The sequence below is a fragment of the Monomorium pharaonis genome, chromosome 5, assembly GCF_013373865.1.
Source record: "Monomorium pharaonis isolate MP-MQ-018 chromosome 5, ASM1337386v2, whole genome shotgun sequence".
NCBI lineage: Eukaryota > Metazoa > Arthropoda > Insecta > Hymenoptera > Formicidae > Monomorium > Monomorium pharaonis.
Genome location: NC_050471.1, coordinates 17,500,815 through 17,527,092, shown reverse-complemented (window position 1 = coordinate 17,527,092; position 26,278 = coordinate 17,500,815). Strand labels below are relative to the sequence as shown.

Sequence of the window (26,278 nt, the reverse complement as noted above, 5' to 3'; positions counted from 1 at the left end):
TCTCTTAAGTTCGCGTATCCGTGTGAATGTGTGAGTGCATTATGTCAATGCCCGTATCTCTCCCGCGAACGTCCTCTGCCTCGCGCACAAGATCTCCGTCGGATCGCGCGCAAGATTTCCGGGTTCGCGAGAGCTTCAATCTAGAGGCTCTTCAAGATCCCCGCGTCGACTATAGGCAATGTAATATCAGGACATTTCAAGATTTCCGTAAAATTGTAAAGAGATACGGCTCGCCCCTTGCTTTGAACGTCCGCGGTAAATAAATCATTAAGTGTGAGTGACATCATCGCCTCCTCTTTTCTTCCTATCACCATCTACGTCCCCCCCCCCCCCCGTGAACCTACCGCATTCCTCATCACTCGCTTTGCGTCCCAATCGGGACGGATTCCGACATTCTCCGTGCGATCGCGTTTAATCTACGCACGCGCATTCAATTTTGATCCATTGTCTTAACAAAGTTCTTCATTAAGCCCAGTTTAATGTGCAGAGGTGGGAGTAAAATTTTGCTTGATTCCACGAGCAGGTGATGTATATTTTTTGTCCTGGTTCTAGCGAGTATCGGGAAAGCCAATCTTTCTGTTTGTAATGGAGACTCCTGGCTCGATTATCCCAGTCACAAAGAAAGCAACAAAACTTCGTATAACCCTATTGTAGCCCAAGCAAAAAAGCAACAACTTTCAAGTCGCCACTAAGGTACCATTTGTATTCTTCATAATTTATGGAGTCCAAGAGAAGCTTTATGTTATCATACGTCTCCTTCATGTGGACTGCATGAAATATTGAAATTGATGGTAGCATGTTACCATTGTGGAGTAAAACCTTTTAGACTCAACTTTGAAGAATCTATAAACAGTCTCCACTCCTCAACACGATTATTAATACCTAATTCTATCATTAAAAAAACCATGTACATCGTGGCAGGCGACGAGGTTACCATTCATCTTAAAAAATGAAATAAAATCTTTGTGGCGGTTACGAAATGTACTAACTTTTGCACTGTCGTCAAGAAGATGCCATTCTTGCAGTCTCGAAGCCAACAGTTCTGCCTTACTTTGGAAGTTTCAGATCTCTAACAAGGTTGTTCAATTTACTCAGCGTTATTAACTGAGGTTCAAAAGATTTCACATCATATTTACAATTCAAATCTCTCGATGTTGATGGTTCAGGTATTTCTGATATTGCAGGCAATTCTACATCCTGGTCAACATTTAACTGTTCAAAACATGACGGGGGTTCTGGAACAGAAAGTTCGTCATTGTGGGGTACCGGATATACAACGGATGGAACATTTGGATAGTTTAAAGTCCAACTTTTTCTTCTTAGAAATACCTCTTCGGGGTAGAGATGTCATATAAAAATAACAATCTGCGTGATTCATGGGTTCCGTCCACATTATAGGCAAGGCAAATGGCATCGAAAATCTTTTGCGATAAAACCATTGGCGAAGGTTTACTGAACAAGTATTGCAGCATACATGGGGAGCCCAACTTTTGTCCTGGTTTCCAATTTTAAAACCAAAATAAAGTTCATACACTTTATGAATAAATTAGAGCGCGCTTCTGTAACGCAAAAGTCACTTTCCCACAAATATAACAAAAGTTATCTGCATTATTAATACACTTACGAAGCATGGCTATACTAAGAAAAGGAACAATATCGAAATTAAACACAAAATCGGTGTCCGAACGTGGACAAGTAAAGATCTCACTAGCACGAGACTTAAACTCCTGAAATCGGAAGTTGCGTTGACAAAAATCGATGTCGCACGGCCTACGTAGCGTTATCAATGCTTGAAGGTCACTTAAATGTAATTCCGACGAGCGTCGGAAGAAAGCATAAGACGCTGCAAAACAAGCGAATTGTTTACCTGAAAAATTCGGCAATAGTTGAGTATGACGTCAAGCACGACGCTATAGGACGTTAGCAACATATACTCGTACAGGAAGGAAATGAGAACTAAGGCTCGTAGGCAGAACTTAAAACTATCTTTGGACAAATTTTAAAACGCTGAAGTATCAGTATATATTCTTGCTAACGTGAAGAGAAACGCGTTCTGAGAAAAACGGAATAGTGCCACAATCAATGGTAGACCAAGCGAAAAAAGCTCTGAGTAGCTCGGCACGTGCCTTTATATAACATGGTCGATGAGATTTTAACCGCGCGAGAGCCGGCACCGTAATGTGGCGCCCAGCAGCGTAGCGCGCCGACTCACAAAAATTGAAGTAAAAAGTCCTGAGCAGAAATGTCAAAATATTGAATCCATTCTTGATAAAGTAGAAGATATACGTTTTCTTGTGAGACGTTTGCAAATCATTTATCATGTTCCGTTGAAAAGTTATGCTGGACCAAAAACAGCCAAAATAGCATTTTTGGGGAATTTTAACTGCTTACATCTTTGAAACTAGAGCCAATGAACAACTTTCATAAACATATTCGGATTCAGCGCACCCAAATTAGTAAAGATTGACTGATCCCGTCGCCGAAGCATTTTCGTTGTTGACCAGTGTAATCTCAGGTGCTCGCGTACTGGCGTATAACACACGGCGGTCTCGCGCTGCGCGTTCACTTGTCGCGAGACACTACCATGTCTCTTAGTAAATTTTTTGTAAGTGTTCGGATATATAAGTATATGTCACTAGAATGACATTTATTTTATTCATGTAATATTTTGAATACTCTCTACATATATTTTAGAGCAATTAGCAAAAAATTTAGATAGATTTGTTTCTTGTGTTATTCTATAAGTGTTTTTCGAAAGATGCTAGTGTAATGGGAAGTCAGTATCTCCACTTTTAATATCAACTTCCTCCGAATAGATAGAAGCAATGTATGAAATTCAAAAAATTAGAGTACTAAATTAATAATAAATTAACCTTAATTATGCCTTATCCCATTTTTTAATGGTAAAAGTGTTAGTTTCACAGAGGTCTGTTTAACATTTATAAGTACAATAACAATAATGACTCATTATTATTAACCGAAAAAGATAATTACCAAAAAAATACTGGTAACAATATTACAAGTAACACATTATTTGACAAACCTAATTATTAAATGTACTGGCTAATGTAAGATTACTGAACCAGTCGCTGAATAATTACTAATAAATAACTGTATTTAAGAAAAATATTAAAATAGATTTTAGACAAAGAAGTAAATTGTAAATTAATATTTTTAAGATTTAATTTTCATATAAGTTTGATTAAAATATTGTTTTTTAAATGTAAATATATATTAAATCATATTAAGTTTTATATTTGTTCATTGACTGGTTCAATTTCTTATTTATTATTGAATAGTACAGTAATTTTAGAAAGATAAGTTACTTTGTTTCTGTGGAGGATACGCCTTGCTTGCAAGCGATTTCAGTTTCAAATTTGTTTCGAATTCCTTTCGTATCGGATCAAGAAGTCTGTTAATATACACTTCTACAGCATTTTTTAAATCACCAGGATGTATTTCTTGGTTTGCAAAGGCAGCTTCTAAATCCTCGTATTTAGAAAAGGATATGTCACCGCCTGAAATTACAAAGATATAACAAAATTTATCAAAATATATTTCTCTTCTCTAAATCCGCCTGTATAAAGTAAACAATATACCGAATTCTGCAGTTCTTGATACATTAAAAACTTCATCATCTTTAAATAATGGAAATATAACATGTTTAGAGAATGCTAGAACTCCGTTATCTGTGATGTTTCCAGGCTCACAAAATGCTTTTTTCAGCTTTTTCTTTACTGCTGCAGGATTATCCAACAAATCGATCTTCGAATCTTCTTCGGATGAAGACATCTTAGCACCTGTCAAGCCAGGAACTAAACAAAAGGCAAGCGGAAGAAAAATTCTAAATAATTCCGTTATATTAAAGATTTAAATGCAATAATATGCAAAAGATTTGATATATTTCTGTGTTCAATACTGACTCATTGGATTCATCAGATGAATTCGTTTTTCATAACCTAACATTGATAGATATTTTTCTGAAAAAGTAAAGATCTTTCTTTGATCGACACCACCAAATTGCGCATCCACCTTTAAGTGATGTTCGTCAAGGGCTTGTAGACCCGGGTAAAGAAGACCCGACAATAGTGGATTAGAGACTTGCTTAACGACTTCGGCTCCTGCTTTCTTCGCATCATGCTCCGTTACCAATGAGCTCAAACGATATACATCCAAAGAATATTCTCTTAAAAAAAATAAAAATAAAAAAAATTACTAATCGTGTTAATAATAGAATCTAAAGTATATATAGCACATAAACATTTAAATTAACATTTTAGAAATGTTAAATTACAACATTGCGAACGTTGAATCAAAAACTTAATATTAAAAAAACATTGTAGAAATGTCTAAAATTTTTTTCGTTGAATTAATATTCATTAAATATCTACAGACATTGCAATTCAGCATTCAAAAACATTATTCAATACCAATTTAACATTTGTTCAATGTAACATTTGTGCAACATATATGGATTTCATACATATATAATAATTTGATATACTTGATCTAGATTTGCTGTTGTCACATTAAGTATTATTAAATATATCCCTTATAAAACTATTGGATTATTTTTCTATATACTATTGGATTAAATTGCACTTGGTTGTTTGAGTCATATAATTGAGAATAAATTTATTATTCATTAGACATGAGTAAATTTACTACAGTAAAATATAGTACTGTGAGCTACAGAAAATCTCTGATATGGTAAAACAATTCTGATTTTTTTAAATCCTAAGATTTATTCATTTATTAACATATACAATAAAGTTTTTATTCTTGAATACTTAGCGAATGAAAAATACTGATCTGCCTAATTCGTAATAACTTTAATAATTTCATACATTTTCTTCGTTTCGCGTTATTAACATTTTTATTGTCACTGAAAATGACTATTTGTGGTCGAAACGCTTGACATTATTTTTGTATTGTTACATTGTTTTTATAATAGTACAAATAGTAGTATGAATCGTTAGTATGAATCTTAACTTTTTGTAATAATTTTTAAATCTTCTAGTCTACATATTTATAATTTAAGATTTTTAGCTTTTATTTTGTAAATTATTTAAATAGATCAAATTTTTATCAGTAGTAATACAATGTAATGTTTAATTTCTGAGAAATAAGGGAGTGCCAATTTAAAATGACTATTTTAATATTGGCGACTTTCTTTTCTATTGTGATTGTTGTTTAAGATTGATTTTTCTATCTTTCTAAAATATACTATACATATCTGAGTGTATATTTTAACAAGTCCAAAGAATGAATTTTAAATAGCAATAGTTTTTTAAAAGATCCAGTGGAATGAGCATGTAAAATCTGCCGCCCGCAGATATCGGGTTGAAATTTATGCTATAAATTCACATGAATGTGATATAAAATTTCTTTGAATAATTACGTAACATCTCTATTGTTTTAGGAGATATGAAGAGGGAAAGAAAAATATAAAAAGTTAATTTTCTCGAAAATGGCTCGATCAATTTTTATGAAAAAAACATATGTTATAAATATCAATAAGATAATTTTTCCCATTAAAATTAAAATAAATTTTTGACAAAAAATAAGAATTAAAAAATTTTAATTTCAAAAATTTCTTTGAAAGTTACGTTTTTGATTTACATTAACCATATTTCCCTAACATAAATATTTCCTAGAATATCTTCTGTAACATATATTTTTGCTCAATTTTTTCAAGTGATGCAACATAGTAAAAAAAAAATAAAAATTGCTGTTGTGATGCTGCACCATGCATTACTTTAGACTCGCGTAAACTTGGCATAACATATTTAAAAATTCAAAAGTTTCTTTAAAGTTCTAGTATTTTTTAAAGTTCTAGAGTTCTCTGCAAAAAATTTCAAGAGTTCCGTTGATTAAATAAAAAAAAATTGAATTTAAAGATATGGTGCGCTAAGTTTACGCAGCCAAATAATAAAAATCAATTATTTCTTAGAAGTTCTAGCTTGTTTTACAATAGTTCTATAGTTCTTGATAGTTTATATATAATTATTTAAAAAATCTGACGTGCTACCCTCCCATGGCATTCCAAGTTTCAAAAAAAATAATTTTATTGTATTTTTTTATAATTCTCAAAAAATTCCCGTTTGTTTCATTTTGCAAAGAGTTCCGTCAATTATTTAATTTTAATTAATTATTTAAGTCGACCCTGGCGCACCATCTACGAGACGTACGACATGCTGAGTTTCTATTACTTTTTCAACAATTCCCGACATTTCTCGCATAGATTCAATTATTTCGGTGCATTTTGCAAAGAGTATCAAAAAAGTAAAGTGTCATATCATAGCGGGCAAATTTTTTGGTATTTTTTGATAATTCCAACTTGTTTAAATATAATAAATTGATGGAATTCTTTGTAAAATGGACCAAAATAATTGGAACTATGTGAGAACTATTGGAAACTGCCGAGAAAGTGATAACTGTCAGCACACCATACGTCTCATAGATGGTGCGCCAACGGCCTGTTTAAATAATTAATTAAAAAGAATTAATTAACAAACTCTTTGCAAAATGCATCGAAATAGTTGGAACTGTGCAAGAACTGTCGAGAACTATCAAAAAAGAAATAGGAATTGTAGTAATTTAGTTTCAGATTCAAGAGGTATTGCAAACATTTCATTTTATTTTTTTACTGTTGTATTTTGACTTGTTCTGACTATTTGGACACTTCATATTTTTATTCTTTAAGTTAGTTACATCTGCCATTTTCTATCCATAAGTTCTATCCTAGAACTTATATCAGTCTCCCCTTTCAGAGTCTCTAATAAGGAAAAGTATTTTTCTATTGATAATTTTTCCACACAATTACCTGATTTATCTACACAATCACTTGATTTTTTCCACATTTACCTTCATTATTACACTTGCATGCGCACCATTTCGTACACATGATAACTCTCGCAGAATTATCGACGCTTCGTCGCTTTCGCGAACCTATCAATTCGTTACTATACATATCGTACATTAACATGTCACTCAAAACTATCAAATCAGACAACGCATTATATCAAAACCGTGTAAAAAAAGTCGAACGTAATAGTGTCAGTTATAACGTGGTGAGTCTATACATCTATACGTAGTAATTAACGTCAGTAAAGATAAATATCAAAAATCTAAAAACCAAAACATTATCCAAAAGTAACAGCAAACTCATTGTCAGAGATCATTCAAATTACAAGAGATTACTGAAGAATTTAATTTACGTAAAAGTAAACAAAAATAAAGTTTTTTCTCTTGCAAAGGCTCTGCTCCCTGTAATTTCCTCTTTCTGCCCTTAATAGGTTGTCGTTTCTCACAATTTCGACGTACATGTAACAAAAAACATGTGCAACTCCTGCGGATCGGCTATTGCCCATTCTTGCGAGTAAACGTACTCATCTTCGACTCATGTGTCAATTCCCTACACTGTAAAAAACAGTCGACTTTCCACACTTGCTACACAATGTAGTATTTTATTACATGTGCGTGGAAAGTCATTCATTATGCGTTTCTTTTTCGTTTGAAAAATCGCCATTTTCCCATGAAAGTTTCTTCCTATAATTCATGATTTTACCATTTTTGTCTTACCAATAGATAGTGCGGTAATACATTTCTGCATGTTTACTCCGTTTTATGCACGTTTGCCTTCGTTATTATCGCAAACGCGCTATCTCGCGGCACACATATAGTATACAATACACGTATACAAACTCTCGTAGAATTATTAAAACTTTATCGCTTTTGCAAGTCTAACCTTAGCTAACCAATTCGTGTCACTTAACAAAGGCATCAGTCATATCAAGATCACATAAAAGCGGTCGGATACGCGGTGATGAATATATAAGTGATGATTAATATATAAGTAATAAAAAATGAAAGATAAACACCAAAAATGTTATATCAGTGGCAGCAAATTTACACTTCCAAAGATCGTCCAAATCGCGAAAGAAATTATAGAAAATCTTTTGCCACAAAAATTAAGAAAAAATATTTAAATATATACAATAAATATTACCAAATATAAAGTTTTAAATAAGAAAATATAGATCAAGCACAACTAATATGCTTTACTCATTGTCAGTCATAGCTGGATCTTCGTGCTGATATTTATTAATCTTTAGACTGCCGGCAAACCCACTATTATAGCAACGCAGAATTTAAGAATTTTACATAGAATGTATCTAATATTTGTATATGTATACATGTATATGTATACTTTTTTGTAACTTTTCTATAGTATTATCTGACCTCTTTTCCGGCAGTCTAAAAATTAATTAAATTGTTCATAAAGTTATTACATTTTTTCTCGATAGATGGGTTAATGTGGGCTAATAAAAAATTTTTGTTTTTAAGATATCACATTTCTAATTTTATTTTGAAACAATTTTCTCTTCTCAAAATCATGTATGCTTATTATGTATAGCCATTAATTGGTCATTCAAGCGCCTAGCGTCTGACGGTGAATTGCGCTGCCTTTACTTACTTTTTGTACTTTATTCGTAATATGACAACTATTTCTTTTAATAATTCAAAAACTTTAATCAAAATTTTGAAAAAGAAAAAAATTTCTTAGAATTAAGTCAGGAATATGACATTTTAGAGATAAAAAGTTGTTTTGAATCACCCTGTGTTATATATAGTTCTACTAACTAAATCTTATTTTAATAAAACATTGTTTTTTAAAAAACAAAGCATTTTTTCTTGCAACTTTTTAGCAATAAAAATATTAATTAAAATTAATTTTGCTCATTTTGTTCCGCTAACTTATAAAATGTTGATCATAAAACAAACGCAGTAAGCCGGCCCAACCCTGATCCTACAACACTGAAACAGTATAGGAGGTTTGAGTCTTCGAACCTAGGCCGTCTTTAGACATAATACTAAACCAGTTTTCAGGGCGACCAGTTTACGCCTGGAGCAGGGCATCCGTAGAAATTTTAGTTGGTATGTCTGCCATTGCACTCATGAGCGACTAGCACTCGATACGACGGCGAAAATCCAACATAACCCTCAGCAGCAATGTCAGTTCAGATGCTCACGTAGACTACGCGAGCGGTAAAAGATATGCTGTCTCTTTCCCTCTCTAGTGACAACTCAAAACGGATACCCCTCATTTTTTTGTATCACAAAGAAAATCCTTATGGATACTCCTGGCCCCTGGCGAAGCACATCAAAAGCAGATATCCATCAGAGAAAAATAATGCTCTCAATTTAGTGAGATTGGAAGGTAATAGTGTTTTTCTATTCAACGCATAGTTCAGTAAACTTTAAAAGGTATATAAAATCACTCAAGTAAATATCAGCACAAAGATATCCAGCTATAACCGAGTAAAGCATATTCTATAGAATTTTTTTACAAAACTATTTAAAGTTTTATTATTTACAAATTTCCACGCCTGAACTCGCTCTCGTCTCCGTCACTTTCTATGCACTTGTAACAAAAAAATATGTTGCAGTTCAATTATTGTCTACTGAAGTGAGTAAGTGCACTCGTCTTTGGCTCATGTATTTGCTCTTCACATTCAAACAATCTCGTATTTGTTATACAATATACTACAGTAACATTCAATATTATTACACCTCAACGATATTCTTTTAATGTTCTATTCTATATAAACAATATATTAAGAAAAAGGACAAATATAATATACAAGATAATAAAATAAAAAAAGTTCATTTAATACTTACTTAGACAATTGGTAGTCTGTGCCTTTGACAAATTTTAATTTATCCAATGGTACGTTGATTGACTTGAATATTGCTTTGATCACAGCCTCATAATATTGAGTACGAAGCTCTAGAAGCTCCCAAGGTGCTTTCATGTTATCTAAATATGCATGAAGATCTGCGAAAAGAATTGTTACCTCGGTTTCTGCCCGTAAAAAATCGGCTATCTTAAACATGGGAGCAAAATAGCCAATGTGAGGCTTTCCTGTTGTAGCTGTACCCCAATACAGTCTTAAATTACGTTCTTTTAGGATACTTTTAAGTTTCTCATCTCCCAGCCATTCGGCTAAATTTCTGGTAATCAGCTTGTACTTATCGATCCATGTTAAAGCCATTATTACTCTTTTCTCGTGCAGTGCCGTTAATTATTTCTTGTAAGTACCTAAATAAATTACTGTGTTGTAACAATATAAACTATTCGATATATCATCGTTTCCGAATAAAAGGGCGTTAACTCGAAGACCGGTTGAAAAAAGCATTAACTCATGCGCTCAAATTTTTCGATTCAATTCAAGTTGGTAGCACTGCCGAAATAATTTTGGTTCTCTACCTACATGTGCATATTAATTTTCATTTCAATATGTTTATATTTTAAATCAAGCATCAAAATTATTTCGGCAGTGCTACCAATTTAAAATAAAACAAAAAAATTTAGCGCGCGAGTTAACGCCTTTTTCAACCAGCTTCATAGTTAACGCCTTTTCCAATCGGCTTCCGAGTTAATGTCCCGTTCAATCGGTTTCCGAGTTAACGCCCTTTTATTCGGAAGCAACGATAAAAAATATCCTACATTAATTGTCCCAGGCAAAAATCTTAAAAAATATAAAAGATATTTTGCAAGATTTTTGAAAATCAATTTTTTAAGATTATATAAAAGACATTGTGTTTTAAAAATAGAACTGTATATTATTCCTTTTTCTCTTCTTTATATTATTCCTTTTTTCCTTTTTATTTTTCCTTTTTTTTCACCAAAATCACGCAAATGTGCGATTACTTATAGTGACAACTTGCCGTATATTTGTTTTCAAAAATTTCAAATTGGCAACACGTAGGCAACAATATATATAAGGTAAATTTTAATAAATGTGTCAACTTTTTATCACGAGAGATAGATTACCGATTGCAAATTTAATACATGTACGGCATATGAAAACATTAAAATTCACCCTATCTATCCATATATATATATATATATATATATATATATATATATATATACACAATGAAACCCCGCGTTAGCGGACTGTTCGGAGTTCTGAGTCCGCTAACGCGGAGTGACCTCCTATTGTTTGGTTTCACTCCCACTCTGTGAAATTTAGGGACGTAGCGGTATTGCCATCTAGCCAGTTTACGCTTTATGTTTACGCTTCAAGACTAAATATATTCGATCATAAAATTGCAAGCAGAGCGACGTCTCAGGTCAAGTCAGTCCTATATAGCTATAGTCGTCCAAAGAATTCGCATCTCTGTAATAAATTATATTCCCGAATAAATTATATTCCTTATACTTCTAATCTATTATTTTCCAACATATAATTTATAAATAAAATATTATCAAACCAGAAATCCAGCTTTGATCGCAATCAGTGTTTCTTTTTTTATGTAATTACATTTAAACAATTTACTTTAAATTAGTGTTGGCTATTTTATTTACATTTGCGTGAATTTTTCAAATCTTTAGGAACACGTCATAACTGCTTACATACTACACAACTGCATTGCCATTCCCCACTCACACTACTCACGTGAGCTGAGTGCATATAGAGGGGATAGTTTCCGCTAACGCGGGATTTCACTGTATATATATATATATATATATATACCATATATATATATATATATATATATATATATATATATATATATATATATGCATATACATATATGTAAATATTATATAAATATATATGTATATATACACTGGCGCAAAAAAAAGATTTTGACCGATTTTTAGGCAATCTTCAAAGTGATGCAACCTTGCGAAAAATTATCCAAATTACATGTACTTTTTTTACACACAGTTCCACATGGGTTTGCGACTTTCCACGCAAAGCGAGGACCACAAACACTTCCCCTCTGCTTATAGAGCAAAACAACATCCTCGCTTGTACTGTACCACATGGGTTTGCGACTTTCCATGCTAAACAATATCGACGCTGTTCGTTTCCACATTGTCCTGCCCCACGGAGATAGGATATGTTATAAAAATTAATGCAAGGATGTAGGGGGAAGGCAAAACCTTTTCCCTGCACCCCGCTAACACGTTTCTTGCACTACATGGGTTTGCGACTTCATGTAAAGCAGAGATATCATGTATCGTATTTATGAATCTTTTTTTGTTAATAACTTTTTAACAAATCATGAGCGACGGCTAAAACCTTTTATGCATTATTCGGGGTCATGACCTTAACATATGTCAAAATCAAGGTCAAGGTCATTAAGGCTAGGTCCCCTATTCGGCATTTTTACCAAAAAGAATATTTAAAGCTCCATGCACATAAATAAATGGTAGAATCTTGAGCATCAAAATTTAGCTTAATAACTGTCTTGCCAGTCTGACAAAACCTGTCGCCGCGTAGTTTAAATAAAACTAAGAAATTTAATTTAATTTAATAGAAATTAAAATTATATTCATTATAAAGATCCGATGCAGCCCGTTAGGCAATTTATAATCCATTAATATGTTTAAATAATAAATTGTTGTATTATTTAAATTTAATTACAACATGTGTTAATTACAATACAATCAAAAATTTTCCTTGGAAGGAATTTTTGATGATATTGTAATTAACATATATTGTAACTATATTTAAATAATACAACATTCTACCATTTAAACATTTTAATAAATTATAAATCGCCTAACGGTCTGCATCGGATGGAACTGTTCCGATTGCGCACATAAGCGATTGGACACAGTAGTATTTCCCAATTGGACACAGTCTCGGTGAGCACAGACCCGATTGGACACAGACCCGATTGGACACAGTCCCGATTGCACACTGTCCCGATCGGACACAACAGCAATCGGACACATAATGTTTGAATTGGATTAATTGCACGGACCTGATTGCATACGGATCCGATTGCACACGGCCGAAGGCACCCCTCCGTGTGTGTGTGTGTGTGTGTGTGTGTGTGTGTGTGTGTGTGTGTATGAAAAGCATTCTCTGCACCACATGGGTTTGCGACTATAAAGTACTTATAAAAAGAAAAAATATTTATGATTAATATTTTGAACATATTTTTATGTGTGTTTGCCAGGTATAAAAAAAGAATAACCATATATAAAAATATTTAAAATATTTATGCTATTATTATCAAAAAATATAAAAAATATTTTGAGTTAATATACCATAAATATTTTTCAGTACATTTTAAAAATATATTTTATGTATTGTTAATAATAATTTTTGTATCATTTATAAATGGTTTATAAAAAATATAATCTTTAAAAAATATTTTTTTTTAATAAAGTTGTAAAATATTTTTGAAAATTTATGATAAATTTCCTGTGCTATCTAGGTTGCTTTTGCATTATTCTACGATGCGAAATCGTATCGTATGCAATCGGGTCCGTGTGCAAACGGGTCGGTGTACAATCGGGTCCGTGTGCAATTAATTCGGTGTCCAATTCAAACATTATGTATCTGATCGCTATTGTGTCCAATAGGATCTGTGTCTGATCGGGACAGTGTGCAATCAAAACCGTGTCCAATCGGGTCTGTGTCCGATCGGGTGTGTCCAATCGAGTCCGTGTCAAATCGGGCAGTGTCCAATCGGATCTGTGTCCAATCGAGACTGTGTCCAATTGGAAAATACTACTATGTCCAATCGCTTATGTGCGCAATCGGGCCTCACTCGCATCGATTTTTTTTCAACAAATAATAAGCGACGGTACTCGCTTGTATAAATACTTTTGGAAATCTCTCAGGATTGTGATTTTGACAACGTATGTTAAAATTAAGCTGATTGGAGCAGTTGTCGTTTTCATTAATTTATTTATTAATTTATTTATTAATAAAAGTACACTTATTTTGCCATGTGTTAATTAGAAATTTCTTTTATTATCTTTTCCGTGATTTTCGCTAAAAATGCCTTCGAAAACCACTTTGATTTTGAAGGGCTAAAGCTATTGTGATCATCTTAATATCGGCTACAATTATTTATAACATTTATTATAACTTTTACACATACTTTTTTTCAATATACACAATTATATAAAAATTTTCTAATGTCTAAGCAAGAGTTATGAGTGCACTTCCAAAAAGCCACCTTCGATTTTTTTAAACTGTATACTTACGTAGTTTGACGCGCTGATTATAAAAATGATAGTAATTAAAAATTGGTGCAAATTGGTGAAAATCATGAAAAAACCATAAAAATTATGGCTTTTTTTACTTATTTTTGTACATAATAGGAATTTAAAAAAATACTTTACATAAAAGTTGTAGATCTTATCAAAATACACATTTTGTTCTATTGATTTTTGCTGTAAAGACAATAATTTAAAAGAAAAACGACGTTAAATGTTCAAAACTTCATATAACTCGTCTAACACAATTAGAATTTTACTAGTTAATTTATAATAATTAGTTAATATTGGAATGGGGGGCAAAACTCCTCCCCCGTTCACGTGTTTTCTGTACCATTAGGTTTTTGATTTTCCATGCGAAGCAAGATCCACCCACACTCCCTCCTGCCCTGCTTATAGAGCGAAACGATATCCACGCTTCTACTGTACCACATAAGTTTGCGACTTTCACGCGTAGCGAGGTCCACCCATACTCCCCCCTGCTACAGTATAGGAAAAAACGGTAGGCTCACTCTGCTAAAAACCGTGCTAATCGTCGTCCCTTGCGCATGACTTGTGCATATGATATGCACAACCAACAAGTGGCGACTAAGTATGTTATGCGTGCCCCCACCAATGAAACCAGCTTGGTGCTGGCGGCCGAAAACTGGCATCATTGATTGAAACCCGCGCACAATCAGCAATATGGCGGATCTTTTAGATTTTAGTCATAAGATAAAAGGCACCGATGCCGAGTAAGCCTACTGTTCTTTCCTATACTACTGTGCCCTTGCTTACAGAGTGAAACGATGTCCTCCAAGCTTGTATACTGTACCACATGGGTTTGCGATTTTCCACGCGTAGCAAAGTCCACTCACCGTCTTTATTACCGTCTTCAATATTTTAGTTTTTTGGAGTAGTTTAAGTAAGCATTAAAATTAACTAATAATACTCGATGTGTATTAGATTAGTTGAAGTTTTTAACATTTAACGTCGTTTTTCTAAAAAATTATTGTCTTTGTAGCAAAAATTAATAAAACATAAAATGTGTATTTCGTTAAGATCTACAACTTTTATGTAAAGTATTTTTCAAAATTTCCATTATTTACGGAACTAAATGGAAAAAAAAACGTGATTTTTATGGCACTACTTCTAACCGACCGTAATATATTAAACATATCAATGAGTTGTAAATCGCCTATATATTTTTCAACATGATTTTTATGGGTTTTTCATAATTTCCGTCATAAAAATCAAATTTGCGCCAATTTTTAATATCATTTTTGTAATCAGCACGTCAAAATACATAAGTATACAGTTTCCAAAAAATCGAAGATATGGGCTTTTCAGAAGTTCATTCAGAATTATTAATAATTTTTACATAAACAAGTATCCAGACAGACAAATATAAACATATTATTTACAATAATAAAATTTGCAAATGTTTGCATAGATGTTGAAAAAGAAATCAAAAGTTTTTCAAATGCTATAAAAATTATGATATAACAATATAAAGCTTATTTTATTAGAAACAAAACTGACATATATAAGAATAATCTAACATTAAAGTATTATAATATAATTATTAATTAATATTAAAGTATTATAATATAATATAATAAATAAAGTATATTAAAGTAGAAAAAATTTTAAATTTTTAGCTAAAACGTCGTAGTGGGCATCAGTGCCACTTACGCTCTCACAACGTGATTTATGCTCAATTTTTTATGCAAATAAAATTTATCTCACATTTCCACATAATTTTCAAAGGATTTGCACAAACATTCAGAGGATTGAGTAATTATGGTGCCCATTACGACGTTTTAGCTAAAAATTTAAAATTATTTAGCTAGAAAGTGAGTTCCACGACATACATTTTCAAATCATATTGTAGACTTACAGAGTATCAATGACATCGTGTTAATAATATGAATCTTTTTAAAGATCTTTCAAAGGCTATTGTTTGTTAATATTCATTGTAAATAATTAAAAATAAAAAAAATAAAAGTTTAATAACTCAAATTAGATTATTATAGTTAAATTATTAGTTTATAGTTGTAATTTAGAAAATATCAATTTTAAAAAATTTAATAAAAACGGTATATCTTACGAACTAATCGTTTCCGCAAGTTGCATTTGTGTTTGTCTTTAGTTACAAGTAAACATACTCAAGTATTTCACCCTGATTTTGATAAGCTTTGAGTATTTTATAGTCTGGGTCAAAATAACAAAAAACGTATTTTTTACATGCCTATACGGCCGTTATGAAGTTCCTTTGCTCAAACCTGACACAAGTAGTACAGGGGTTCAGTACAAGTAAAGAAAAATATTCAAATAACCATTTTGTTGTCTTTTTTTTTGTATATGTTAATAATGGTCTAAAGTTAATAATGGTGAATATATTAGGTGTGCAACTTTACTTCCGCCGTTTTCCAATAGATGGCTGTAGCGGTAAGTGGTGGTCGAAATAAATAGATCGTAGACATCATACAATAAGCTTAGACATTTGTAAACATAACGCCATCAAAATATTAGTCGATTTGTGTCTGCATCATAAAGTTATTCTCGATTGGAAATGTCAGTTTACGAGTCAAATTCTCGTTTGCGGGAAGTTTTAATTTTTTGCTTTAATATGAAGAAATCTGCGGCTGAGGCTCATCGAATGCTCTCAAAAGCGTATAGTGAGGCCGCTATTAGTAAAAGAACGTGCCGAGAGTGGTTTCAACGCTTCAAGAACGGTGATTTTGATGTCGAAGACCGGCATGGTGGTGGAAGAGAGGTTTTCAAAGATGCAGAATTGGAGACATTACTTGATCAAGACTCGTGTCAAACACAAGAAGAATTGGCAAGATCATTGGGAGACTCAACAAGCCATTTCAAAACGTCTGAAAGTCATGGGAATGATTCAGAAGCAAAGAAATTGGATGCCATACAAGTTGAAGCCGAGAGATATTGAACGGCGTTTGTTTGTTTGTAAACAGCTGCCTGCAAGGCAAAGACGGAAGGGATTTCTGCATCGTATTGTGACTGGGGACGAAAAATGGGTTCATTACAATAACCTCAAGTACAGAAAATCATAAGGACTTTCCGGCCATGCTTCGTCGACGGCCAAACCGAATATTCACGGCTCCAAAGTCATGCTCTGTATTTGGTGGGACCAGCTCGGCATAGTGTATTATGAGCTAAAACCGACTGAAACAATCACAGGCGATCGATATCGAAAGCAATTAATGCGTTTGAGCCGAGCACTGAAAGACAAATGGCCGCAATACAACGATAGACACGATAAAATGATTTTGCAGCATGACAATGCTCGAGCCCATGTCGCAAAGTCCGTCAAAACATACTTGGAAACGTTGAAATGGGAAGTCCTATCCCACCCGCCGTATTCTCCGGACATTATTCCCTCTGACTATCACTTGTTTCGATCAATGACATAAGGCCTGGCTGACCAGCACTTCCGTTCTTATAAAGTAAAAAATTGGATCGATTTATGGATCGTCTCAAAAGATGACCAGTTTTTTCGACGCGGGATTCGTATGCTGCCAGAAAGATAGGAGAAAGTAACCAGCAATAGACAATACTTTGAATCGTAAATGTATAACCAGTTTTTCACAATAAAGCCTCAAATTAAAAAAAAACAACAGAAGCAATGTTGTATACCTAATAAGAAATAATTCGGCTAAAGTGCTACCTTCGTTACAAAATATTTTTTTTTTTAATTGAGAATAAACATTCTTCACTATTATACCATCCTTAGATAACTAAATACAACAATTTGAAATTCATGTTATATCACTAGCACACATTTACCACACTTACGTGTTGTATTACTTTAATTATTGTAAACTTTTTTTATCTTATCAATTATTTCATTCAAACAAACAAGTGCATCGTTTCCAAAATTAAACAGTACTTTTCTAGCCAGTTAAGATGTAACGTTGTAAAATTTCACTAACATCTGTTTATTACTTCTACGTTTAATACAATAAAAATTGAAAAATCCTGAAAATTCATCAATTTCCATAAGAGCCCATGTTAATAAAATATTTAATATCTAAATAACTAGCTAGTTCAGCTTTCTGAAATTTTAACTGTTCAATTTACATCACTAATTTAAACTTCTCTACAAAGTTTCATAAAAATCTGTTCATTTTGATTTAGCAGCGGAACTCCCTTAAGGGGGCTAAAATTATAATTATAAATGAATTATTAGAACAATATATGTTACATTCCATACAATATAGGTTCTGAAAAGTATTATATCATTGTCTTTCTTCTTTATATCAAAATCAAATATTATTTTTTAAGTATTATGCTCATTAGTTTCTTTGATGCAAAAGTACAATTGTGTCTTGCATTAAGCACATGCATAAATACATAAATAATTATGATGTGTCTGTTATTTCGATTATACATATAGTTTTGGTTACATAGAAAGCTCAATAAATTTTACAAGTTAGAACTGAAACCATTGAGAGATAGTTTTGCAATTATTTTATATTCAATATCAACACAGATCATGACAGGTTTTTGCATGACAGATTTCATGACAATAATTTGCTCCCAGGTTATATCAACACATTCTGCTCAATCTACTGCTACAAAATAAACTAATAAGAAACAGTAAAATAACAATAACATATTTTATATAAAAAGATCTTGTAGAACTCTTACAAGAAATAGTTTCCATCTAATTTTTTTTAAAAACTTGTTATATGATAGTGCTTAAAGTGTAGATCAAAAGTTAATTCACTTGCAGTCTGATTCCAAACAATCTTCAAGGCTCAAATATAGAGGCTCAAAGTTGGGATCTTCATACATCTTGTAACATAACAAAGAAACATATTTAGGTATATATACCTATATATGTGTCATACATCAGATATATATGACGGGCTTTGCGACACGCGCACGCGTTTCTGAACTGTGTCAAATAAACTTTTTGGTCTTTAAAACATAGTTATAAGATAAAGCACATTAGTAATATCACGATATTAAATTAATAATCAATTTAATAATAATGTGTGTTAACAAGCATCTGTTACCCTTTTTTACCTCAATACTGTAAATAATTCTGATGCAGAAATTGGGAAATATTTGAAAAAAAAAAAAGTAATAGATGCTTGTTAGTATAATTATTAATTATTATCAATTTAATATTATGATATTACTAATCTGGTTTATTTTGTAACTTTATTTTAAACACTAAAAAATCTATTCAGTGCACAGTTCAGTAAACTTTAAAAAATACATAAAATTACACAAGTAAATACTAACATAAAGAACCAGTTATGACCAAATATATTCTCTATTAGTTGAGTATATTTTATAAGAAAATAAATATTAAATTATAACAGAATAATACAAAATTAACATTCATAAATTAAATAGATTGCTTCAATAGGTTGTTTCCATAAATTATACAAATAAAATATAATTTTTTTTCTAGGAATATTTCATATATATACATTTGTAATTATGTCTTTACAAATAATGGAAATATATTGCTATATTACAAAATATACTATATAATATGACAACATAATAGCTATGTTTAAATTATTTGTAATTTTGTGCTGTTATATCGTAAAATTTTACAAATGTAGAAAATATTTACACACTATATTCAGTACATTTGTCTATCTGGATATTTGCAAAAGTGATAAAAATTAATAATAAACATGATGTTTCAGTATGTAGCAAAAGTCTCAAAACTAAAGATCAGTATTATATCTGTATTTGCAAATGTTGGTAACAGATTCTGTTGCCAAAAAGTCACCAAATGAGAAACATATCTTGTCATTTCAAATACTGTTAGCAGATATTCAGCGAATATTTAGCAACATCTGTCATCACAATACATGACAAAATAATAGTGAACTGCAAGCAGATTTGTTGAAAGTATTGATGACAAATTGACGACAAACACCAAAGTCAAGCAAATTGCTTGTAGAAATGCAACAGCATGTGTGCGTCAAAGTACATGACAGATTGATGCCAAAAACGCAGCAGATCTATCTAAATGTCAAATTGTCAATAAAAAGTGCGGCACCGCCGACACGTAGCTTAACTTTCTCGTGAGTAAAATGCAGCTGACGCGCTACATAAAGACCACCTGTAGCACAACTAAGGTAAGCAAAAATGAGCTTTCTTCGCTGTGCGTGCAGAGGTGCTAAGTGTAGCAGAGAACCCCCACATACTTTTACAGGATGTATTTAAGTGAGAGTTTATTCTATTTCAACTGGCAGTATTTTCACTCTTTTAGAGTGACATTTCACTCCAAGAAATTTAGAGAGATAGTTTACATCAATTCTCAAATAAAATCATGATTGTGAACATGAAATTTAGATTCAACAAATTTGTCGCCAATCTGTCGTCATTTATAAATACAGATTTATTTTGCATTTGGCACCAATGCAGAGTAAATCTGTCATCATTTCTGTGTACAGATCTGCTGCATATTTAACACAATTCTGCTGTGAGTTTACATTGCAACATCTGTTCTCAATTTGTTGCATTAATTTGTCATTGTATTGCTAGTGACAGATCTGCTCTGGAGTTGCATCCAATTCAATATCAAGATTTTATGACAATTTTTGCTTGAAATTTGGGGACACAGTAGGTCATGGTTTTGGCAGCTTGATTCCACAAGAAATTTTTAGCAGTCTGATAACAATTTGGCAGGAAATAGTTAGCTGGGTAGATTTAATAAACATATGGCTTTAATAAATTTTTAAATCTTTATCTTTTTTTATCAAATTTCTTTAAATAAATTAATAATTTTTACATTAAAAAGCAAAGTTACATAAAATAAAAAAAACAGGATATTAAATGTTTAACAATAACATAATTAATAAATCAATTTTCAATACAAGAAACATCTGTTAAAATTTTTGATGGTGTTAACATTAAGTAACCTAAAATATCATATGGACACATTCGTAATTTCTCATCGTTATTTGCTTTGACATTGTGAGAGAAGTTAAATCAAACCACGTTCAAAAATATGTTTTTACAAGTGATTTTATATTTAAAGCTTATTTCAGAACGTTTGTTTAACTAATGTAATAAAAATTTATTCATCAATTGGCTTGTTCTTTTTCGTTGCACTGCTGTACTGGTGCAATAGGTTAAAATGAGAAAAAATATATTTGTCTTATTCTAACTTATTGCACCAATGCAGCAGTGCAGCGACAAAAAACAGCCTTAATATTAACCTGTACTTACCACGCACCGATTCAACTTAGAGCCTAGAGGAGCCTCAATAAGCTTCTGAGCAAAGAGGATCAGATAGAGTGGAAGCTGCCATAAGAGCACAATATTAAATTAATTAAATAGCGTGCCGAGTTTCAGAGCCATCTACCAGCTCGGAGGCCTTCCTAAATCCCCCCACTCTTCAATAGCGCCAAAATTCAAATCTTGAGATTTAGTAAAATTATTAATGACATAAAAAAAAGAGGAAAATCAAATTATTTAAATAATAACATTTAGTTACATATACTTTGTTATTTATTTCAACAATATGACGTATTACAAAATATGTACAATTATCGGAATGTGGAAATCAGTGGATGAGATTCTATGGCCGGTATTCATAGTCAAATCTTATTTCAAGATCGTCTCAAGCAATGTCTTAAGATGCTAATACGGCTCTGTGATTGGTTGATGGCATCTTAAGACAGTACTTAAGATGATCTTAAATATAAGACCCGACTATGAATACCGGCCTATGTACAATTGTCGGAATTAAGACAGCTGATAAACAATTTAACATTCCTTTTCACTTTTTACCATTATTTTTCTTACCTGATAGCACAATCTTGATGTTATCGTTGGTTTCAATGTTAATTGTTGTTGGTTGTTCTACAGTTGCTCTTTGTATATCCAAAACCACTCGATCTCTTTGATGGATGACAACAATCTCCTATAAAATATAAATTTTATTGTGGAGAAAATTAAGCAGGTGCTTTCCAGAAAACAATTGTTGCCTGAGGCATCGAAAATTTTGGGCCTTAATGACAAATTGTCAATAAATTAACGGCAACATGTTTTCTGGGTTATAACCCAGTGAACAATACGTTGTCAAAAAGATCTCTAAAAGATATCTTGTTTCTGAAAATGATAACATAAAGAGACTTCTAAAAGATAACATAATGATGTCAGAATGTTAACCAATGCGCCGTTTTTTGAGAACAGAAAGATATCATAAAACTGATATCTAAAAGATTTCTTAAATCGGATATCTAAAAAATTTCTTAAATCGGATATCTAAAAGGTTTCTTAAATCAGATATTTTTAAACTGCAACTAAAGATAAAAAAATAAAATAAAAATTCATTTTTTCAAAATTATTTTTATCAACAGTAACATACTAAATTTAGGACAAATTTTTATTGATTAATTAAATTTAAATTAAATTATTTTATTCTTACTTGCCGTTGGTAGGTTTGAACCCGGAACCTTAGGATGACGAACCTTGTACTCTATCTGCTACGCCAATTTGACTTATTGATATGGGTACTTGTTATTGTCTTATACATATAATACCAATATGTTATAAACTGACGCAATTATATTATTTTTTATAAAAGCAATTAAATTTTGCAAAACATTAGAAATAAATAGCATTAATTTATTTACTTATTACCCATACAGCACAAAAGCTTGCAGCAACATTGCTGCAACGTTGCAACATTGCATATTGCGATGTAATGTTTTAGAGATATTGCAAAGACATTATTTTACAATATTACTTCAGCAATGATGCAGCAACATTTTAAAATATTATTAAAATAGTGAAAATAGATAAAATTAATATTCAATACAGTTTGAATAAATATATTACAGTAAAGTAGTTAATACTAGGACAGTTCTAACTCGGGAGCTCCGAGAGGGGAGCGGGTGTGCGGGGGGAACTCGTAGGCGCGCGGGGGCATGACGTCACGCGGATCGGGGATCTCGCGGCGCGGAATTGCTGACGCGGTATTTTCGGGTCCGCGGCCGCGGTGCGGGAATTGCTAACGCGGGATTTTCGGGTCCGCGAACGGTAGAGGGGGAATCGGGGTCCGCGACCGCCGCCGCCGCCGCCCGCCGCCCGCCGCCCGCCGCCGCCCGCCGCCGCCCGCCGCCGCCCGCCGCCCGCCGCCGCCGCCCGCCGCGGTACTCGCGCTCTCTCTCTCACCCGCGATCTCTTTCAGCAGCCATCGCCGCGGTGCTTGCGTTCTCCTTCTACTATGAATTTCTCTCTCTCGCTCGTACGCGATATCTTCAACCATACAGTCTTATCTGTTTCTCTTTCGTTGCGTTCTTTCATACGCAGTCACATATATACGCTCCCACCCATCGCACCTTTTCGGTTCGTTTATCAACTACTTAAAGAAAATGAACAATATGATAACATTTACAAATTTAACTGTAATTATCCGTTCCTACGCATAATTATTATAATATTTATTTAAATAATTTATATATAAAATAATTTATTTAATAAAATAGTATAAATTAATTTAAAAATTTTTGACAAACTTTAATATTTAAAACTTTAATTATTAAAAAAAAAAAAAAAAAAAAAATGAAATTTAATGTACTAACAATAAGATTGTAGAACAGAAAGTGATGGAGAGGGCCACATCGTACAGATAAAGAACCGTTATCAAACTGCTTCATACAGCTGCCGAATCATAGTTGAACCGCTATCGAACCACATCATACAGCTATCGAACCACTATTGAACCGTTATCAAACCATATCATACAGCTATCGATCCGCTATGTAACCACTATCAACTGCATTGTACAGCTATCAAACTGCATTGTACAGCTATTTAACCGTTATCAAACTGCATCAAACTGTTATCAAACTGCAGCATACAGATAAAGAACTGCTATCAAACTGTATTATACAGCTATCGATCCACTATTAAACCGCTATTGAACTGCATTGTACAGATAAAGAACTGCTATCAAACTGTATTATACAGCTATCGATCCACTATTAAACCGCTATTGAACTGCATTGTACAGCTATTGAACCGCATCGTACAGCTATCAAACTGCATCATACAGCTATTGAACCGCATCGTACAGCTATCAAACTGCATCATACAGCTATTGAACCGCATCGTACAGCTATCGAACCGTTATCAAACTGCGTCATACATCTATATATCTTATATGTACAGGAAAAAGTAGAAATAAACATTTTATTGCGTTTTATTTTTCTTTATTTTGAAAAAATTTCGCAATTATTTTGGTGTTGCGACCACCAGTTATATATTTTAAATACATTTTGTAAAGCACAATTCTTAACATGTTTTTCACATCGTATAGTATTACTAACATCTAGATTATTTAAAGATTCAATGTCGTCGTAATCCGCATCCAATGTCTTGATATATATCCCATCATCGGTATCGAGTATGTTTATCAACCATTCTCGTTTCTGAAGTCCCTTAACGTATACGATAGTTTTTCTGTCATCATCTTCCGTATTACACACTGCAGATGTAATCAGACGTTTCGCCATGCTGTACGGTATCATCCCGTCTTTCCATTGCAATCCATGATGATATGCAATCAACCAAGAAGCGCAAGACTTGTCGGATTTTGTAAGAACACGCCATGGCATGGGGCTAGCAAAAATGTAATGCGTGAGAACGAATCCTTTTTTCAGTACCGCCACTTCCTTTACGATAAATTTTTTATCGACAATGAATCCTTGCAGATCCACAAATGTCGGTACGATCATTATGAGTAACTCTTCAAGACTGTACTTTAATACCAAATATCTCAGTTTTTATCAGTTTGATGTTACATGATTTTGCGCACTACGTTGGACAACGGACAATATTCAATTACACGATCATGTAAAATGAGACAATAAGCGGTAGTATTCGCGGGAACATTTTCTTTGCAATCAAATTCTATGCGCACATCTACGGTAGCACTCTTGACGGATTCGTTTTGTCGCGAACAGTCAATGACCGCAAAAGGTCCTTTTTCCAGGAATGTGATTACGTTGAGCAGCGTTTCACACTCATATCCATAATAAGATTTACCAAAACGTCGATACATGTCATACAGAATTGCATATCTAGATTTACGAAAGTCTAAATTCATATCGTCATACGGATAAAATTCAGAGTTTAGATAAAGTTTTACGTTGATCAAATTACAGTCGTCAAAGATTGTAACATCTTGTGACATGATATTTTTTCGACCAGTCTGCAGTGCGAAGATAACGAAGCGCGGTTTCTCGAGCTGAATTGCAGTTTTAACAGCCCATGAATGTTTCGTCGTACTCTGCAGCAAAGGGTACTCATACAGATCCCAGGAGCGAAAACTCATACTTAGACATTGTCCACTCTCCAAAGCTCGCAGCAATGATAATTTGTTGACTTCGTTTAACGTAACATGCGGCATTCGCCACTGCACTTTAAATAATTCAATTTCCGGTTGAGCCGTAGAATTTCCGACGATAGAATTGTTATCGTTGCGCGCTCGTATCAAGATCAATTCGTGACGAGCGTTAACAATCACGCGTTTGTAATCTTCGCAAAAGCCCAATAATACACTAAGCGGTACGCAAAAGTTGAAGTATCCTTCCGGTAGGTTATACGAAAATTCCCATCCTGCATTCTGCATAATTACTGCTTTGTCATATGACAACGATACATAGTTCTTGAGAGTGCTGGTTATTCCAACGTTTCTGTTGCGATCAATTTCCACGCCGTTGAGTTCATATCGAATTTCATCAAACATGAACGCCACGCAATTATTTCCGAGATTTATCTCATCTTTATCCTTATCGTCTTTCTTCTTCATCACCAATCTTCCTTCGACGTAGAGAAAACTTTCACATGGTAACGTGTATAAATCCTGCTGTTGTATGGGTATCCTTATTTCATCGCTGTATCCAAAAGTGGTGTTGGCGTACGGATTGTACGTATGAGTCTCAATCTTGACGATGCTGTCGTCAAAGATCGGCTCGCCTCCAATGTTCAAGATGTTAGACATCTTAGATATTTCGTACGACGAATCCCAATGATTTTAAAAATTCAACGTTTGACGCGGAGAGTTTCTTTTTATCAGACGATCGAATATTTTTAACTGTCATACAATTTATGTCACACGGTCGAATATTCTTGATTGGTGTAAAAATTGTGTCCTTCACTTGCTCATTCAACACGAGCATCTCACGTTATCGTCTTCGTACGTGTAATCTAACGGTAATCTCCTCTCCGCGAAAATCGAGTAATTGA

General features: G+C 32.9%; 2 protein-coding genes across 3 annotated transcripts in view; both read right to left on the bottom strand.

The window, feature by feature from the left end:
- Positions 1–21,341, bottom strand: part of LOC105836061 (tyrosine--tRNA ligase, cytoplasmic) — a 62,763-nt gene extending 41,422 nt beyond the window's left edge. The window contains exons 1-5 of one of the 2 annotated variants that reach the window (XM_036286650.1): positions 21,248–21,341; positions 9,685–10,105; positions 3,924–4,186; positions 3,600–3,815; positions 3,327–3,518 (exon numbers count right to left, since the gene is read on the bottom strand). In XM_036286650.1, coding sequence (XP_036142543.1) covers positions 3,327–3,518; positions 3,600–3,815; positions 3,924–4,186; positions 9,685–10,058 — 1,045 coding nt within the window. In that variant the 5' untranslated portion in view covers positions 10,059–10,105; positions 21,248–21,341. The remainder of the gene's footprint in view (positions 1–3,326; positions 3,519–3,599; positions 3,816–3,923; positions 4,187–9,684; positions 10,106–21,247) is intronic. The other variant, XM_036286651.1, reaches the window with a different exon arrangement.
- Positions 21,342–24,827: 3,486 nt separating this feature from the next.
- Positions 24,828–26,033, bottom strand: LOC118645775. Its single transcript, XM_036287482.1, has one exon. The coding sequence runs from the start codon at positions 26,031–26,033 to the stop codon at positions 24,828–24,830; it is 1,206 nt and encodes a 401-aa protein (XP_036143375.1).
- Between the last annotated feature and the right edge of the window lie 245 nt (positions 26,034–26,278).

Bases quoted from the DNA above. Each gene is read 5' to 3' on its own strand.
- LOC118645775 (XM_036287482.1), bottom strand. From the start codon at position 26,033: ATGTCTAACATCTTGAACATTGGAGGCGAGCCGATCTTTGACGACAGC.